This window comes from Equus caballus, chromosome 25 (genome assembly GCF_041296265.1).
Source record: "Equus caballus isolate H_3958 breed thoroughbred chromosome 25, TB-T2T, whole genome shotgun sequence".
Lineage (NCBI taxonomy): Eukaryota > Metazoa > Chordata > Mammalia > Perissodactyla > Equidae > Equus > Equus caballus.
Genome location: NC_091708.1, coordinates 21207814 through 21223931, shown reverse-complemented (window position 1 = coordinate 21223931; position 16118 = coordinate 21207814). Strand labels below are relative to the sequence as shown.

General features: G+C 41.8%; 1 protein-coding gene across 1 annotated transcript in view; it reads right to left on the bottom strand.

The window, feature by feature from the left end:
* RAD23B (RAD23 homolog B, nucleotide excision repair protein) overlaps positions 1 to 15567 on the bottom strand; it is a 48665-nt gene extending 33098 nt beyond the window's left edge. Inside the window, exon 1 of the mRNA XM_023629842.2 lies at positions 14688 to 15567. Within this exon, the coding sequence (XP_023485610.2) occupies positions 14688 to 14753 (66 nt within the window). The 5' untranslated portion in view covers positions 14754 to 15567. The remainder of the gene's footprint in view (positions 1 to 14687) is intronic.
* Between the last annotated feature and the right edge of the window lie 551 nt (positions 15568 to 16118).

Here is a 16118-nt window from a genome sequence, read left to right as displayed (position 1 = left end):
AAAAAAACTTCACCAGTTGATTTGATAAATCTATTCAAAATAAAGACTTCACATCAAAAAGCTTTGATTCTCACTAAAAAGTTGGGCTTACTTCCCATAAAGAAAATAAACCTCTTTAATATAAAAGGTCTAAGAAATAAAATGGTCTCATCTACAATAACAAAAGTTAAATGTGAATGTTAAAAGGCAAATGATTCACTTTAAAAGTGTGTAGAGGGGCTGGACTAGTGGTGCAGGGTTCGCAGGTTTGAAACCTGGGTACAGATATATGCACTGCTTGTTAAGCCATGCTGTGGTAGGCATCCCACACATAAAGCACAGGAAGATGGCACAGATGTTAGCTCAGGGCTAATCTTCCTCCAAAAAAAAAAAAAGTAAACTAACTGCTCCCAATCCTCCTCTTTTTGCTGAGGAAGACTGGCCCTGAGCTAACATCCGTGCCCATCTTCCTCCACTTTATATGTGGGACGCCTACCACAGCATGGCTTGCCAAGCAGTGTCACGTCCGCACCCGGGATGTGAACCGGCGAACGCCGGGCCACCGAAGCAGAAGATGGGAACTTAACTGCTGTGCCACCGGGCTGGCCCCTGGACGTTAGTATTTTTACAAAGCATTACAGGTGGTTCCAAAGTTCAGCCAAGGCTGAGAACCAGTGTTCTACTTAAATGATCTTAAACAAGTGGCTTGGCTTATCTTAGCATCAGTTTCACCTGTAAAGTAAGAAGGACTAAAACAGATGATCTTTATGGTCTCTTCGATTACTAAAATTATGCAAAAATAGGCTCATTATGAAGTATTTAGAAAACGAGTCCAATCAACTTCTGAAACTGATCAGACAGTAGAGTGGCATAGGAGTAAAAAAGGCAAGGAGACATAATGGAACTAGTTTCATCACTTTAAAGGCACAAGAATCAAGGGGGAAAATTCTACTTCCCAGGATACTTCTGAAAATTGTCTAAATTGATAGTTCTGAGCTTTATGAAAAGCTCAGTGAAAAACTGTCTGACAGAAAGGGATACAAAGAGAGGGTTCCTTTGTACAATTACAAAGTGATGGCATATTCTTCCAAAAAAAAAAGATAGTAATGTTTATATAGATTCAAGTACATTAACAAACACAATTTCACATAATCCTCAAAACTCTGGGACAAATGGGAATATCGTCCACTCAATTTTATAGATGAGGAAACAGAAATAAAGAGGTTAAATTTCTTCCCCAAATCACATTGCTACTAAGTAGTAGCTGAAACCCACAACCAGCTCTTCTGACTCTAAGCTTTAGAACCCAGTATACTGTGCAAATACCATCCAGATAAATCACCCTTTCTACACTGATCTTCCTGAAATAGGTCAGTGGCATCACTGCTAGTCTGATGTTCCCCAAAGCGGAAAGCCATTACAAAAATCTCAACCATTTTCTGCTGCTCTGAATTTCAAAAGTAAGACTAACATAAGTAACAACTTTTTAAAAAAGCGCTCAGAAAATCTGATCTCAACAAACTGAGGATATAAATTCCATGTCTATATCCAATTTAGTACATTGTTACTCTATTAGATGGTAAACTCTATGCTAGGTGAGGTCAGTTTGAAACAGCACAAAGAGTCCACAACTTCTCTAACAACTCTACGGTTTGTCCCTGCTTTAAATACCATTTATGACAGTTCTGATTTTACCTATACATTCCGTTAGCACTTTATAAGAGTGGGAAATAAAAGACACGATCTCAATTTCCGACCTATAGTAGCCTTTAAAGACCATCTAGTACCCCTCTATTGCTACTAGAGCAGAGATTCTCCAGGTGTGTGTGGTCCAGGGAGCCCTGTTAGGTCATCTGCACGATCAAAAGACATCATTTGCCTTTTCTCACAAGTATACAGTTCTGAGTTTTCCACAGGATACAGAGCATGTGATATCACAAAAGGCTGAATGCAGAGGCAGATGAGAATCCAGCTATCTTCTATTAAAGCCAAATATTAAAGAGATGTGCAAAACAAGTAAAACAATGTCAGTCTTCTTACTGCTTTTTGTTGTTTTGGAAAATAATTTTTCATACTAAAATATATTGATTATAACATTTAATGGGTTATTATTTTTAACTGAACACAAAAAATTTCTGAGTTTTAACTTCTAATATGGTAAATATCAATAAATACAAGCACACAGACAAAAGTTATTTTGGAGTCCTCAATAACTTCTAAGTGTAAAGGGGCCCTGAGAACCAAAAGTTTGAAAACCGCTATCTTACATGCTAAATGACTTGCCCAAAGTCAAGTGAGCAGTAGCAAAGCATGGTTAGAGCACTCTGTGGTGAATGATAAATTTCCTTTCACACTTTTTTGCTTAGAGAGGGAGAAGAGATGCAATATTTACAACTGTGATTACTTGGTGAAAAATCACAAATGAATTATAGACCACATGAATCACTCTGAGTCAATCCAGTTCTCAGAACAGTACATAGTGGTTTAGTACATAGGGGTAACTCAATTATCACTTGCTGAATAAGTAAATTAATGTAGCATAGAAATACATGAAGAAAAAAGGAAATAAAAAGAAGAAATATATGAGCCAAAAAGTAAAAGAAACAAGCAGGAATTTACTCCTTGACAGGTCAGAATGAATCAGGCAATTAAGACAGATTTAATTGATAAATATATACATATATATATATATATATATATATTAGTTTCTATCTAACAGAAACTGTATTTTCATTCCCAGCACCCATAAAATATATATATTTAAAAGGTTAGGTCAGTTCATTTCTATTCACACTTAAACAGGTCCAATTCTCTATCATCTTAAAAACAAAACAAAAAAAACTTCACAACCCCTTGTTTCCTGCCAGCTATACTCTCTTCCCCCTAGTCTGAAGCATTTTTCTTTTTTTTTTTTTTTTAAAAGGTTGGCACCTGAGCTAACATCTGTTGCCAATCTTCCTTTTTTTCCTCTCCTCCCCAAAGCCCCCCCCCCCCCCCCCCCCCCCCCCCCGGTACATAGATGTATATTCTAGTTGTAGGTCTTTCTGGCTGTGCTATGTGGGACGCCGCCTCAGCGTGGCCTGATAGCAGTGCTAAGTCTGCACCCAGGATCTGAACCATCGAAACCCCGGGCCAACAAAGCAGAGCGGCAAACTTAACTACTCGGCCAAGGGGCCAGCCCCTCAAGCATTTTTCAAAAAATTAACTACATATTCTCTTCACTTACTTATAACCTCACACCTATTTTCTCAAGAGTGCAATACAGCACTGATAAACAGAAGCATGGACTTTATTCTCATTTCGCTGCATATTTTCTCCAGTCGTGCCAACTCCCACAATTCCATTAAGACTGCTCTTACCAGTATCACTGAATTCGGCACTATCATAACCAGACACTTCCTAGTCCTTCTCTATCTTACTTGACCTCTCTGTCACATTTGACAGTACTGACCTGTCTCTCATTTTCACATTGTCTTCCTTTTGCTTCCATAAGGCCATATTTTTCCGGCTGTCCTCCTATCTCTCTGTTCACTCCTCTGTGAAATCCTCTTCCTTGGCTAGCCCTTTAAGTGTTACTCAGGGTTATGCCCAAGGTTGCCTTTTCTTCTGCACAAAACTTCCAGGATAATCCATCTCATCCACTCGTAGTTTTAATAACCATCCAGATGCCATCTGTATCCCCCAGCTCTCTCCTCACCTTCAGTTACGCATACCCATCTCTCTACTGGACACCTTCACTGGATGTCCTATAGGTATTTCAACCACAATGTATTTGCTGAAGGATAGTTTCTAGTTTGTCTAAACCTTCCCTTTCCCAATCGAGCACACTTTATAACAGCTTACAAAGAAGGGCCTTCTTTCTGGGTGCTGCAAAGAAGGAAGTGGCAGCAACCCTGCACAAGGTTTCTCTTGAGAAGGTCATGACCGGCAATGGATATAGTCATGACTCCTCTAACTGCTCAGCCTTGTGCCAGCACTCCCATTCCAATAAGTCATCTCCACAGGATAGATCTAAACTGAGCACTACAGTCCCAGTAAACAACCAGGCCTATCTTATCCAAGACTAATAAACAAGAAGCCAGGACTAAGCTTTCCTTTTGTTGCTTATCCTCCTAGATAAAGAACAGGAGTTGAACATCTGACTCAACTAGAGCTAAAGCATAGCAATACTCAAGAAATCAAACTTTTTTCCTAGCCAAATACTTCCCTCTTATAAAACTGTGAATTCTGAAACAAAAACATACTCAATATCTAATATTAAACACAGTCGACGTGGCTGGTTTATAAGGCCATTGCTTCTGTCTTGCTCTCTTGGATCACTCACATTGGGAGATTCCCGCTGCCGTGTCATGGGACACTCAAGCAGCCTGGGTGGGGGGGAACACATGGGGAGGAACTGAGGCCTCCAGTCAACACCCAGTACTAAGTTGCTAGCCAGGTGGTAAAGCCTGAAGGGAATCCTCCAGCCAGTCAAGCCTTCAGATAACTACAGCCCTTAACACAACCTCATGAGAAACCTTCAGAACCACAGAGCTAAGCCACCCCTGAACTCCTGACTCACAGAAACTATGAAATAATAAAAGTTTATTGTTGTTTTAAGCCACTAAGTTTTAGGCAATTTGTTATGCAGTAATAGATAACTAGTACATAGGCAGATATTATTATTATCCTCATTTTCTGAGGGGGACACAAAAGCATAGAAACAGAAGATTAAGTGCACAGGCTGTGGAGGCCAACTGCCTAAATTTGAATCCAGGCTAGTTACTCATATGGCAGTCGATATCTGTGAACAAATAAAGGTGATATTTGTGAGCACTGATGCAGGTGTTTTTGAACCAATCTGCCAGCCTTTGATCCAACAATCCCACATCCAGAAATCAATGCTAGAGAGATACTCTCAGAAGTACTTCAAAGATCTATCCATAAAGTATGTGCACTACACAACTCTTTGTAACACTAAAAACAACCCTAAACATCCAGCATTGCAAAAAGGTAAAATACATTATTGCACATGCATTCATTTGAATACTACGCAATACAAGAATGATGACTATGTAAGCAAGGTATTCACTAAACGCATGCACATATGAATGAATGATGAAAGGAATATTTACAATTATCCTCAAGGGAAAAAAAAGCCAGTTGCTAAGCAATTGATTTTTTAAAAAACATACACAATGTAGTTGTGTTCATGTATTACATTTAGATACATAGAAACAAACATGACCAAGGGCATGTACAGAGACCACAGTGGTTACCTAGATCAGGGGCCTAAAGCTTTTTAACTCAATATACTTTATTTACTATAATAAGCCTGGATTATTTTAGTAATTTAAGGGAAAACAATAGTTTTAAAGAAGAAGAAAATCTCTCTGCACCTCCCCAACTATTGCTTACTAATATTACACAAGAAAACACTGCAATTTTGAGATTTCATTAAAAAAAAAGTCTAAGGCAGCAGTTCTAATACATAACCTAACAAATTAAAAAATAAGAGCAACCAAATTTTGGCAATTATTAGCAAAAGGAGAGCGTGCCAAAGCCAAATATGTTGACAGAAGGATTTCCTAGATTTTCACTATGGGCAAAGCTTTTTCCTCTCTGGTTCCTTGGGTGGTATCGCTCCATTTGAGAAAGTGGCACAGGCACTAAGTAGTCGTCCCTGAATTTCTCCCCAAAAGTAGGTTCCTGCTAATTCTAAAAACAGAATTGATTATAAAGATGTCAGTCCACTTCAGTGCAAACAGAAAAAAATATCCTCACTGGACCCAAGGAATGAAAAAATATAGCACAAGAGATATTTTTTGTTGAAAAAAATAACTGAGTACAGTAAACAGTACTGAGTGAATACAGTAAACAAGGGCAATCAATCCTTAAATTAAGGTTAGGATCCAAGAGCCTACTATTTTAAATATAACTTGAAATCCAGAATTCATTTTTCCCACAGCAACTATGGTCCATAGGCTCCTAAGGCAAACTACGCATGCCAATTTAATCTATCCTATTCTAAAATATATTCCTAACAGGATGATTTCAACAAGACCAAAAAACACACAGGACTTTGAAGACTGAGTTAAGTAGAAAAGTAGAAACTCCCAAGATACACATAATTTTTAAAGTTTCTATACCAACAGAGAATGGATCTCCCTAATACACTAGGGAAAAAAAATCACCTACCTATTCAACCAGAAGTGTGTGGAGGAGGGGGAGAGAGAGTATAATCTTTATCTCTCTGTTGAAGCCTCTAGGACCTGATCATACATATTAGTCATCTGTAGTCAGTCTACTGCCTCTGCTGGAATAGGTTTACATAATGTTTAAAGGGTTCATAAAGGTCATTCAGTTATAAAATTAGTTCTTTGAGACACTACACAAGGCATTCATTTATCCACACTTACAGGGAGCAGATGCTGTGGTGTCCTTCGGCATGGACCAGTGCTGCAGCACGCTGAAATTTAGCACATTTCTTTCAAAAAGTAACAGAAATGTTATACATTACCTATCAAATAATCTCACAATTTCCAAGTTAAAAAAGGGCAGGACATTGCTCTTACAAACTGTTTGAAACTGCTGATTATGTCAAGTTGAGATACTAATACCACCTCATTCACACAAACCTTTTCTTAGAAAGGATAATGAAAACATCGATCAAAATAATAGAAAAGTGATGAAAGCAGATTTGTTTAAAAAATTGCATAAATTTATTTCATTTTCACAATTCAGTAGAAATTTTCAGATCCATGATCTCACCTGATTTTCACACCAACTTTATGAGGAAGGCAGGTAAATTATTACTCATTTTTACTAATGAGAAAAGAGATTTTTTTAAGTACTGTGCTCAAGGATACAGGACAAGTACAAAGTGGGAGAAAAGTTTCCTTTACTTTAGGAATAGTACAATGTATTTGAAAAAGAACAAGATGTGGAAAAAAGTAAACAGAATCAAGAGCTGCTCAAGTTTTGCTGCAAGGAGCAGAGAAATGGGGCAGCAGCCAAAGAGGGATGTGAAGACATGGCAGGGTTTTAAGATGGGGAGAATGTTTGTACTATACTCTAGAAATGGAAAAATCAATGATGCAGAGGAGAATGGGAGAACTGATGGAGTGATGTCCTTCACAGGTGACAGAGGACAGGATACAGTGGAAAAGTGGAGGGACAGGCCTTAGACAGCACCATCCACAACAGATAGCTATCCACAAGAAAAGGAAGCTGGCAGGTAGGTAGCTCTGGTAGGACCTTGTAGAAGTTCTGTCCTGACTGCTTCTATAATCTCAATAATATCTAAAATCTAGGGTCATCAGCTGAAAATAAGGAGGAGATGACATGAAATCGGCCTATGGAAGCAGAAGAGTGAATGGTCTAGTGAGTGAAATATATGACTGTCAGGCAGCATAAAGGGCCTAGTTAAGGTTAATGTTCATGAACTTAAGTGAGACAAGTCAATGTGGCTATGTTTGTCTTCTAGCTGCACAGGTGCAAGCACATAGAATTGAATTTAATCACATTTGGAGTTTTCTATGCAAGAACAACGGAGTGAGTGTGGGACCATATTGCCAAGCACTGTCATCGTTCGAAGCACTCTATATGGAGTATCTCAAACTTACATAACCTTCAAAACAACCTTACAAGGTTAGTACTTCCAGTGGGAGTATCCACATTTTAGAGATGAGGAAACAGGTATATAATTGGGTAACTTGCCCAAGGTCACATAGCAAGTGGTACAGCCAGGACTGAAACCCAGGCTTCAACAGTCATGCTATGCTGACCCTTGCAGGGAGTGATTATAATCACTGATTCTATTTTAGCTGGGCAAGGGTGGAAGTGATAACATGAGGGGAGGGCCAGCGAAAAGAAGTATAGATCAAAAGGATTATAGATCTCATTAGAGTTGGAATAAGAGAGAAGGTAAAGTGAGATACTAAAAACAGACTACGGGGTGGGGGTGGCGGGGTGAGTTACAATTACTGGTAATGATAAGAGCTAGTTACTAGCCATGGGACTGAATACTTGAGGTAGAGTAGAAGGAAAGATCACTGGATGAGAGATTAAAGAACAGAAGGCCAGGGTATGGGCAAGACTATCTTTCAAAGACATTGAAACTACCAAGGCCACTGACTGTGACCCCAGGCAAGTTACTAATCAGGTTGGTTCTCATTTCTTCTTTTTAAAAGATACACTATTACATATTTTTCACAATTCTGGTGTGGGTTTCTTTTTAAACAATGCCTACCACATGCTGCGAAGCTCAGAATTATTATAATCATTTTCATGTTTTTAACCCACAGATAAAAGCAACTAGATTGGAAAAAGGACAATGTCAAGGATCATTAACAATATACAGTCATGTGTTGCTTAACAACAGGGACATGATCAGAGAAATGCATTGTTAGGTGATTTCACTACTGTGTGAACATCAGGGTGTACTTAGTCAAACCTAGATGGCATAGCCTACTATACCCCTGGGCTATATGATACTAATCTTACGGGACCACCGTATATGCAGTCCGTCATTGACCGAAACGTCATTATTTGGCACACGACTGTGTGTCCAAAGCTACTATCTCCACTTTCTCATCTCCCATTCGTTCCTCAATCCACTCAAATCTAGCTTCCAGCCCCCTACTCCAAGGAGACTACTCATCAGAGTCACTAATTACCCCCACAGTGCCAAAATCAAAGGTCATGTGCATTTGTATCTCACTTTGGATTTCTTAAGCGACAAATAAAAATGGCAAGCAATAGCATATATTGGAGAATATGAGGAAGCCATTTTGTGTAAACCTAATTCGGCCTGACCTTGTCTTTCCAAAAGGGCCTGACAGAGGCTGTTGAGCGTGCATTGTATATCTGCTTTAGATATTCCCTATGGCAAGAGCAAAGGCCCTTGAGATAAAGGTGCAACTTCCCTCCCCCTCCCAACCTTCGGCATTTCTTTAAGGATTAAGCATCTTTTCTTAGGCTAGAAACTGATTGCTGCGCTCACCTGTGACCACCCAGCTCAAGACAATAGACTTGCCTCCTGCTACGCCCTCCGAGATAGCGGACCCACTACCTGCTGTGTCCATCAAGCGCTGTGCCAACAGGGCAGGGCAATCTTGTGACTTTTGTGGGAGGGACATTTCAATCATGTGAAATGTCCTGTATGGGGGTATATAACCACTCTGTATACCTCACTTCCTTGGTGCCCTTTCTTCCTTCGGGAAGAAAGGCCCCAGGCCATGGTCCTCAGATTTCAGCTCAGAATAAACTCTCCCAAATTTTTATTTATAGATTGGTTATGGATTATTTTCGTTGACATAAGCATTACACACATTTGACCCTTTCCTTCTCTTTGAAACATTTTCTCTTCTTGGCTTCTTCCTACCTCAAGGCTTGCTCCTTGACTGACCAAATTCCACATGTTAGAGCATCCCAGGATTCAGCTCTAGGCCAAATCCTATTACCTAGCAACATTCTCACCAACGTTCCTCAATTCTAGTAGCATAGAAGTACTAATTACGTACAATGGATAATTTAGGCATTAGGGCCCAATTTCCTCAAGAAATGGGCACTGAAAAAGACTGCTAGATGATCTCCTCCAGTCCCACGGATTCAAGTCAACCATACACACTGGCTATTTTCCTGTCTCTATCTCCAGCCCAACTTCTCTCTGGAATCAACCTTCATAACAAATCTTCTCAGCATCTCCACTTGAATGTTTAGTAGGCACTTTAAACTTAAGCCTCAGATTCCCACCCTGATCTCCAAACCTGCTCCTCTCCCACCCTCCACATCTCACGAAAGAACACAAGTATACAATTTATACAATCACAATCTATGTTTCTCAATTTTCCCCACTCCAACCCATCAAAAAATTCTTTCAACTCTATCCTCCCAAATGTATCTCAAATCCACCCACTTCTCTCCATATCTCCACTCCTACTTCCCTGGTCAAAGCCTTGACTGCTTACGACTCCTGCACAAGCCTCCTAACTGGTCTCCCTGCTTTCACTCTTGCTCGTTCTACTCTCCGTGCTCCATACAGCAGGCAGGGTAACCTTTCCAAATCATAAAAGATATCATTTCCCCTTCTGCTTAAAATCCCACAAAGCTTCCTATTTTACCTTGAAAACCCCCAGCTTACTACAAAGCTCTGCAGGCTCTAGCCCCTTGCCCAACTCTCTAATCTCTTATCCCTCTTCCTCTTGCCTCCTAGATCCACAATACAGGCCTTTTTTGATTGCCAAAACACACTCTTAAAGGGCTTTCCCTAAAGAAAAAATTCCCCACCTTCTCAGAGTACTTATTATTACTCAGATCTCAGTTTAAATGTCACCTTATTCAAAAAGGCCTCCTGTGGCCAATTTAAAAGTAGCCACCCAGTCATGCACTATCACATTACCTCACCCTATTTCAATTCTCTACAAAGCACTTACCATTATCTCATTTTTAAAATTTGTTTTTTGACTGATTTATTCCACTAGAACGTACGCACCATGACAGCAGGACCTGACATTTAATAAGTACTCAATCAGTATTAAATAAATGAATCAACACGCAAACATTGAGGGATCACTGACTTGACAATTCACCAAAAGAATGCATTCAATTCATTCAAAAGATCTTTATTAAATGCCTACTGTGTGCCAGGCATAGAAAGAGCAAAAGCCTAGCAGAAACCATACCAGATCTCACAGGTACTTCTCGTGTTTTGTTCTACCAATATCATTATGCCAAGAAACCTTAATTTCACCTACATGATATAGTATGTTAATACATTTACCGCTTAATGTTTCAATAATCTAGGAAGCTTCTATAAAACACCATCTCCAGCACAACTATACTAAAATACAATAAACCACAATAGGAATAACTCGGTAATAAATGATGAGTAGCAAATACTGTATAAAGAACAAGTACTAAAGCAGTATTTTATAGCATAATCACCAATATTACACAGATAAACCACAAAACGAGGTCATTCTTTGCAGACTATTGTATACCACACTAAATATGTTGTTTATATTAATTAAAACTACTGTATCTCTACAATTCTCTTATCAAAAACTTTCCAGTGTATATACACAGCTTTGATGTCACTTACATAGTAGTATGATCACATTTCAGCTTGTGCATTTAAACTCTTATCTCAAATTTACTGTTGGGTTTTTTTTTCAGTTATAAAAGCACATAACAGTAGCAAGGATTAGCAGATTGAAGGATTAACTGTATACCACATACTCTTTCTGTCAGCATTTTCAGTGATACAATAAAATCTGCACTGTACTACAATTATCTCAATTTTGTTCTTTAATCCATTTGTTCTTAATTAATGAGTTTAAGTAACAGCAAAACGAAAAACTAAGTGACTTTGGATCTAAGCTTAAAAACAGTATCTTCCACTTGCCACTAAATGTCCATCACACCAAGAAACTTCACAATTTTTAAGAATTTAAAGGAGCAGCAGTCTATTACACCTCTCTAAATGCTTTATTAGACATATAGATTATTTAAATTCCTCCTACATTGTTTTACAGTAAACTATCTATTTAATATAGAACCTCACACAATGAAGAATATTCCTTTAGCAATGGTCTCCCCATCCCACACATACTACCATCTCATTTTGTTTCTCTAGAATTTGAACAGAAGAGGAGATGCATTACTATTGGAATAATAAAATGACTACTTTCCAACAGTTAACACTAAAGGCAGTGCATGGTAATGGTCAAATAAACGGTACAAAATGGCTAGTAAGTGTTAAGAAAGTTTTGCTAGTTAAAAAAAAAAGGTGGGGAGGACTTTGAACATTCAAAAACTAAAGGAATACAAACACTTTAAAAACAAATCGGCTTGCTTTTTCCACTCGGTACATCTACTCTATGGCCAGTGAGCTCCAGCTACGTCAATAAGGCTTCCAGAAGACCCAGACCATGTCCCACACGTCCCTGAACTCCTCCGGTCCTGTCAGTCAAAGCTTACTAAACATTTACTCGTTCAACAAATGGATCATTCCCCTGACTCCTCTTATCTTTCAGTCTTCTCTCTCACTCATTTTTGCTCCTGTTCATCTCAAGCTCACAAGAGTTTCTGTATGGGCCACCTCTAATTACTTAATTTCCTTAGTTCCTTCCAGGTAAAAATCAAACAAGGACAAACCTTTGAGCAGCCAAAATACGAGCTCTCAGACACCAAAATCTGTTAATTTTATGTAGATCTTCCTACAGGCCTCACTAAAATCCTATTTTTTCCCTTCGTTTTAGATGTATTTCTAATATATTTGGTTATTTAGTTTTCACAACAAATTAGAAACAGAACACTTAAAAGTCTCCCTATACTATATAACTTTTATTGTTTCTTTTCTTACTGGAATTCTACTCTCAAGTACTGTATCAAAAATAAATATTAACTAGAAAACCACTATAAAATGAAATTAAAATACTACTGGCTTGAGAAACATCTGTGAAATTTAAAGCCATTAAAACGAAAGCCTACAAGTCATATCACAAAATAAATGTTTTCATTTCTTGCCCCAGGTTAACAATGTCAGTTTTCATATTTATATAAATGGCAACAAAAATTACCTTTATAAAAACAGCAACAATAAGCTGAAGCCTCTCTCTGTTACAATGAGGCTTCAGAAAATACAGTTCTAGAAATGTATTTATAATTCATATAACTTAACACATTCCCCTGGAAATAAACTTGAAAGCAGCAAATAGAGTTAAGAATCTATACGAATACAATGTTAGCTCTACGATACTGTACGCACAAAGTGCCTAAAAAGCTATACAAACCTTGTAGAACATAAATATTTCAGTGGCACTGTGGAAGTCACTGCATAACTTCAATAAATCCACAGATATTCACCAAAAAAAAAAATTCCTTTAGGTTTATTAATTCCGATAATTCTGGAATTAATTCTGAATATTATAAGCTGATAAAGTTCCTGCAGCACCAACATTTCTTACTATGAAGAACCAAAGTCAAATAGATATCTCATGCAAAATTTTGTCTGAAAACATTAAACAGCTGCATTTTAACTTTTAAATCCTTTAACAACTTAGTGCACACTAAGCAGTAAAGGAATACTCAAGAAGAGTTTGATTTTTGTAAGTAATTTCAATCCACAGTGTGCTGTCAATTACTTCTGAGGACTCTGAAGTTTCTCCTATGTAATTGTTACTTCCTGCACTTTTAAGAATGTACCACACAGCATACTTCCACATACACTTAATATCCTGAAATCAAATTATCTTGTGGACAAGTCCAAAAAGGTTGGGAACTATGTTTCTTAAATAATTAAAGATGTGGAAAACTTTAGATTATATGAGATAGGTAAAACACCACTATATGTTCACTCAAAAGCATCCGTTGATTAATAACAGATACGACTTTTTGACCACAAATTAAATACCATTTAATCCTCACATCTCTGCAAGGCAGTTATTACTCCCATTGTGCAAAGGGTGCAACTAAGAGATTAATTTTCCGAAGGTCCTATCAAATAAGTTAGAGCCACAAATGGCACTCAGGTCTCTTTAACAGGAGGCCCCCGATCTCCACCAAAAATAGAATCAACTATTTTTTTAAATAGAGATGGGCAGAAAGTTGCTGGCTTAAACTTAGCATTATGACAAATCTTAACGGGGTACGAAATCACAATTTCAGAACGTAAGTCGTAAATTTATACCCAAAGCATTTTTAGATTCTTGGCATGAAGTTGTACTGATTTCGACACAGTAGTTCTTTCTGCAGTCACAAATACAGAAGGTGGCATGAGAATTTACCACGTGGACTTCGGAAGTGTTCAAGGGTTTAAGCGCAGAAGAGATTCAAAGTAATTTTATACCCCCTGAAACGCTATTATGTCGGGGTAGGGGTGCAGGGTTCCAACTCCTACAATTCCAAGACGTCTAACACAGAGGACCAGCTAATCTGGAGCTGACTTTGAGCCTTTCTTGGAAGGGCTCTAATGCAAAAATCTTCACCACCAAAGAGGTCTCAAAGTACAATCTACATAAGGGTGTGGGTGTGGGTGGCGGGAGAACTGCAGCTCCATAATTCAAGAAACGTACACATAAAAGGGTTCCCAATTCTGGGTAGAAGAGGGCAAAGAATTCATTCCACCACTCCTCACCGCTCACCTCTCTCCTGCAGACGGAACCTGATACCTACTTTTTTAAGGCTCATTATCTCCGATTACCACCTCCTAGACCTTAGCGCCTAACCCGTCCACGCAGGGGTAGTGGCGACGCCTACCTCTCCCTCCCCCACCTAGGCACCGACTCCAGGGAGCCGGCTCCACCGCCCAGGCAGCCCTAACCGCCTCCCCCTCCGGCCCACCACCGAGAGCTCCCAGGCCGAGGCCTCCCGGGCTCCGCGGACGTGTGCTCTACGCCATCTGCCACCAGGCCCGCGGCGTCCGGCCACCGCGTCCCCTCACTTCTGCCACAAAGCCCGCGGCGGACTCCGAAGGGCCGGGCCCCGGGGCCCTACCCGCTCCCGGAACCCGCAGGCCTCATCCAACACCCGGGGCCCGAACCCCGCGCTCGCCGCCCCTCCCGCGGGGGCGCCGGGAGTTCTCCCCGCTCCGGCGCGCCGCCGGCCCTGCTCGGAGCCGAGGCCGGGGCTCCGCACGCAGCCGCGCTGCCCCCCGCGCGCCCAGGCCCGGAGGGCCCCTCGCACTCCCCCGCCGCGCCCGGGCCCGCGCTCCCCGCCGCTCGCACCGTCTCCTCGGGGTCGATGTCGATCTTGAAGGTCTGCTGCTGGAGGGTCTTCAGGGTGACCCGCATGGTGCCGCCGCGCAGCTCGGCTGCCGGGCCTGCTCCGGGTGCTGGCCGCTGGGCGGGGTCTGTGGCCTGGCGGGGCCCCGGGGTCGCCCGCGCGCCTCGCGCACTCGGGAGGAAGGCGGTGGGGGGTGGGGGCTTGTCACATTCGCCCTGTGGAGCGGCCTCTCCCCCAGCCCTCGCCCTCGGCCGCGCCGCTGCCTCCGCGACTGCGGCCTTCCCCGCGAGCTCGGGCCGCCGTGCTCCCTCACGTGCCCGGCGACAGCCCCGGAGTCTGCAGGAGGCGCGAGGGGCTCTGCGAGACCAGCAGAGAATCCGCTAGCTCACCACAGGCTGGTGGCCGCCATCATCGTGACTCGCCGAGACGCGCCCCCTCCCCCACCCGAAGAACCCGAGGATGGTGCCGGGCTGGCGAAGTGCGCAGGCGTAGGGTGCGGCGAGGCTGTGCGCAGGCGCGGCCGAGAACTCCGCCCCGGAATTGGGGCGGGGCGGGTTGCGGCTCTGGAATGTCCGCGGCCTGGCTCCGGCGTGCGCAGGCGCAGTCAGTGGGCGTTCCGGGGGCTCGCAGGGCTTCCTAGTCGCGTCTGAGAGCCGGGGCGTTCTCCCGCGCGCAGCCGCTCCGCCCACGTCCGGACTCCGCCCCGCTGCCGGAGTTGCGCAATCCGTAGCCGGGGAAGCTCTACGTGGAGACCGGACTGAGTGGATGCCCAGCCCTGGAGCTGGGGAGCTAGAGGGCGGTAGGTCGGGGCGGGGTTTCAGCGAAAGGATCGTGGAAACCACTGAGATGGGCTGGCGCTTACGGGGCGCTTGCTGTGTGGCTGAGTCTTTGGGGTCGCGACTGATTCTTTAGTCCTGAGAGCACAGACTCCAGCGTCCGACTGCGTGGATGGACCTTGGACCTAAATAGAAGCACCATGTGGGAGGTCAAGTTATATCACTCCTCTGGGCAGAACTGTCCAATGCTTCCTTATCTCACCCAGTGTAAAACTCAAAGTTATTAGAACTGGCCACATAGCCCCTGCCTCTCGGCACATCTCAGGAATCTCCCGGCGTGCCCTTGGCGTTGATGGGTACCAGGCATACCCTCCCGCCTGAGGGCCTCCCTCTGCACTTGCTGTCCTCGCTCCGAGTCCTCTTTCCCCAAATACCTGGGTGCCTCGCTGTCTCACTTCCTTCAAATCTTTACTCAAATGTCACCTTCTCAATGAGGTCTACCCTGGATACCCATCTTAAAACCGCAACTTCTCTAGCTCCATTATCCTGCCCTGTTTTTTTTAAAATAGTATTTATCATGCTTTAATTACCATAGAATGTACATATTTATTATATAATTTATCATCTTTCTCCCCAGACTGAAGCTGCACAAAGACA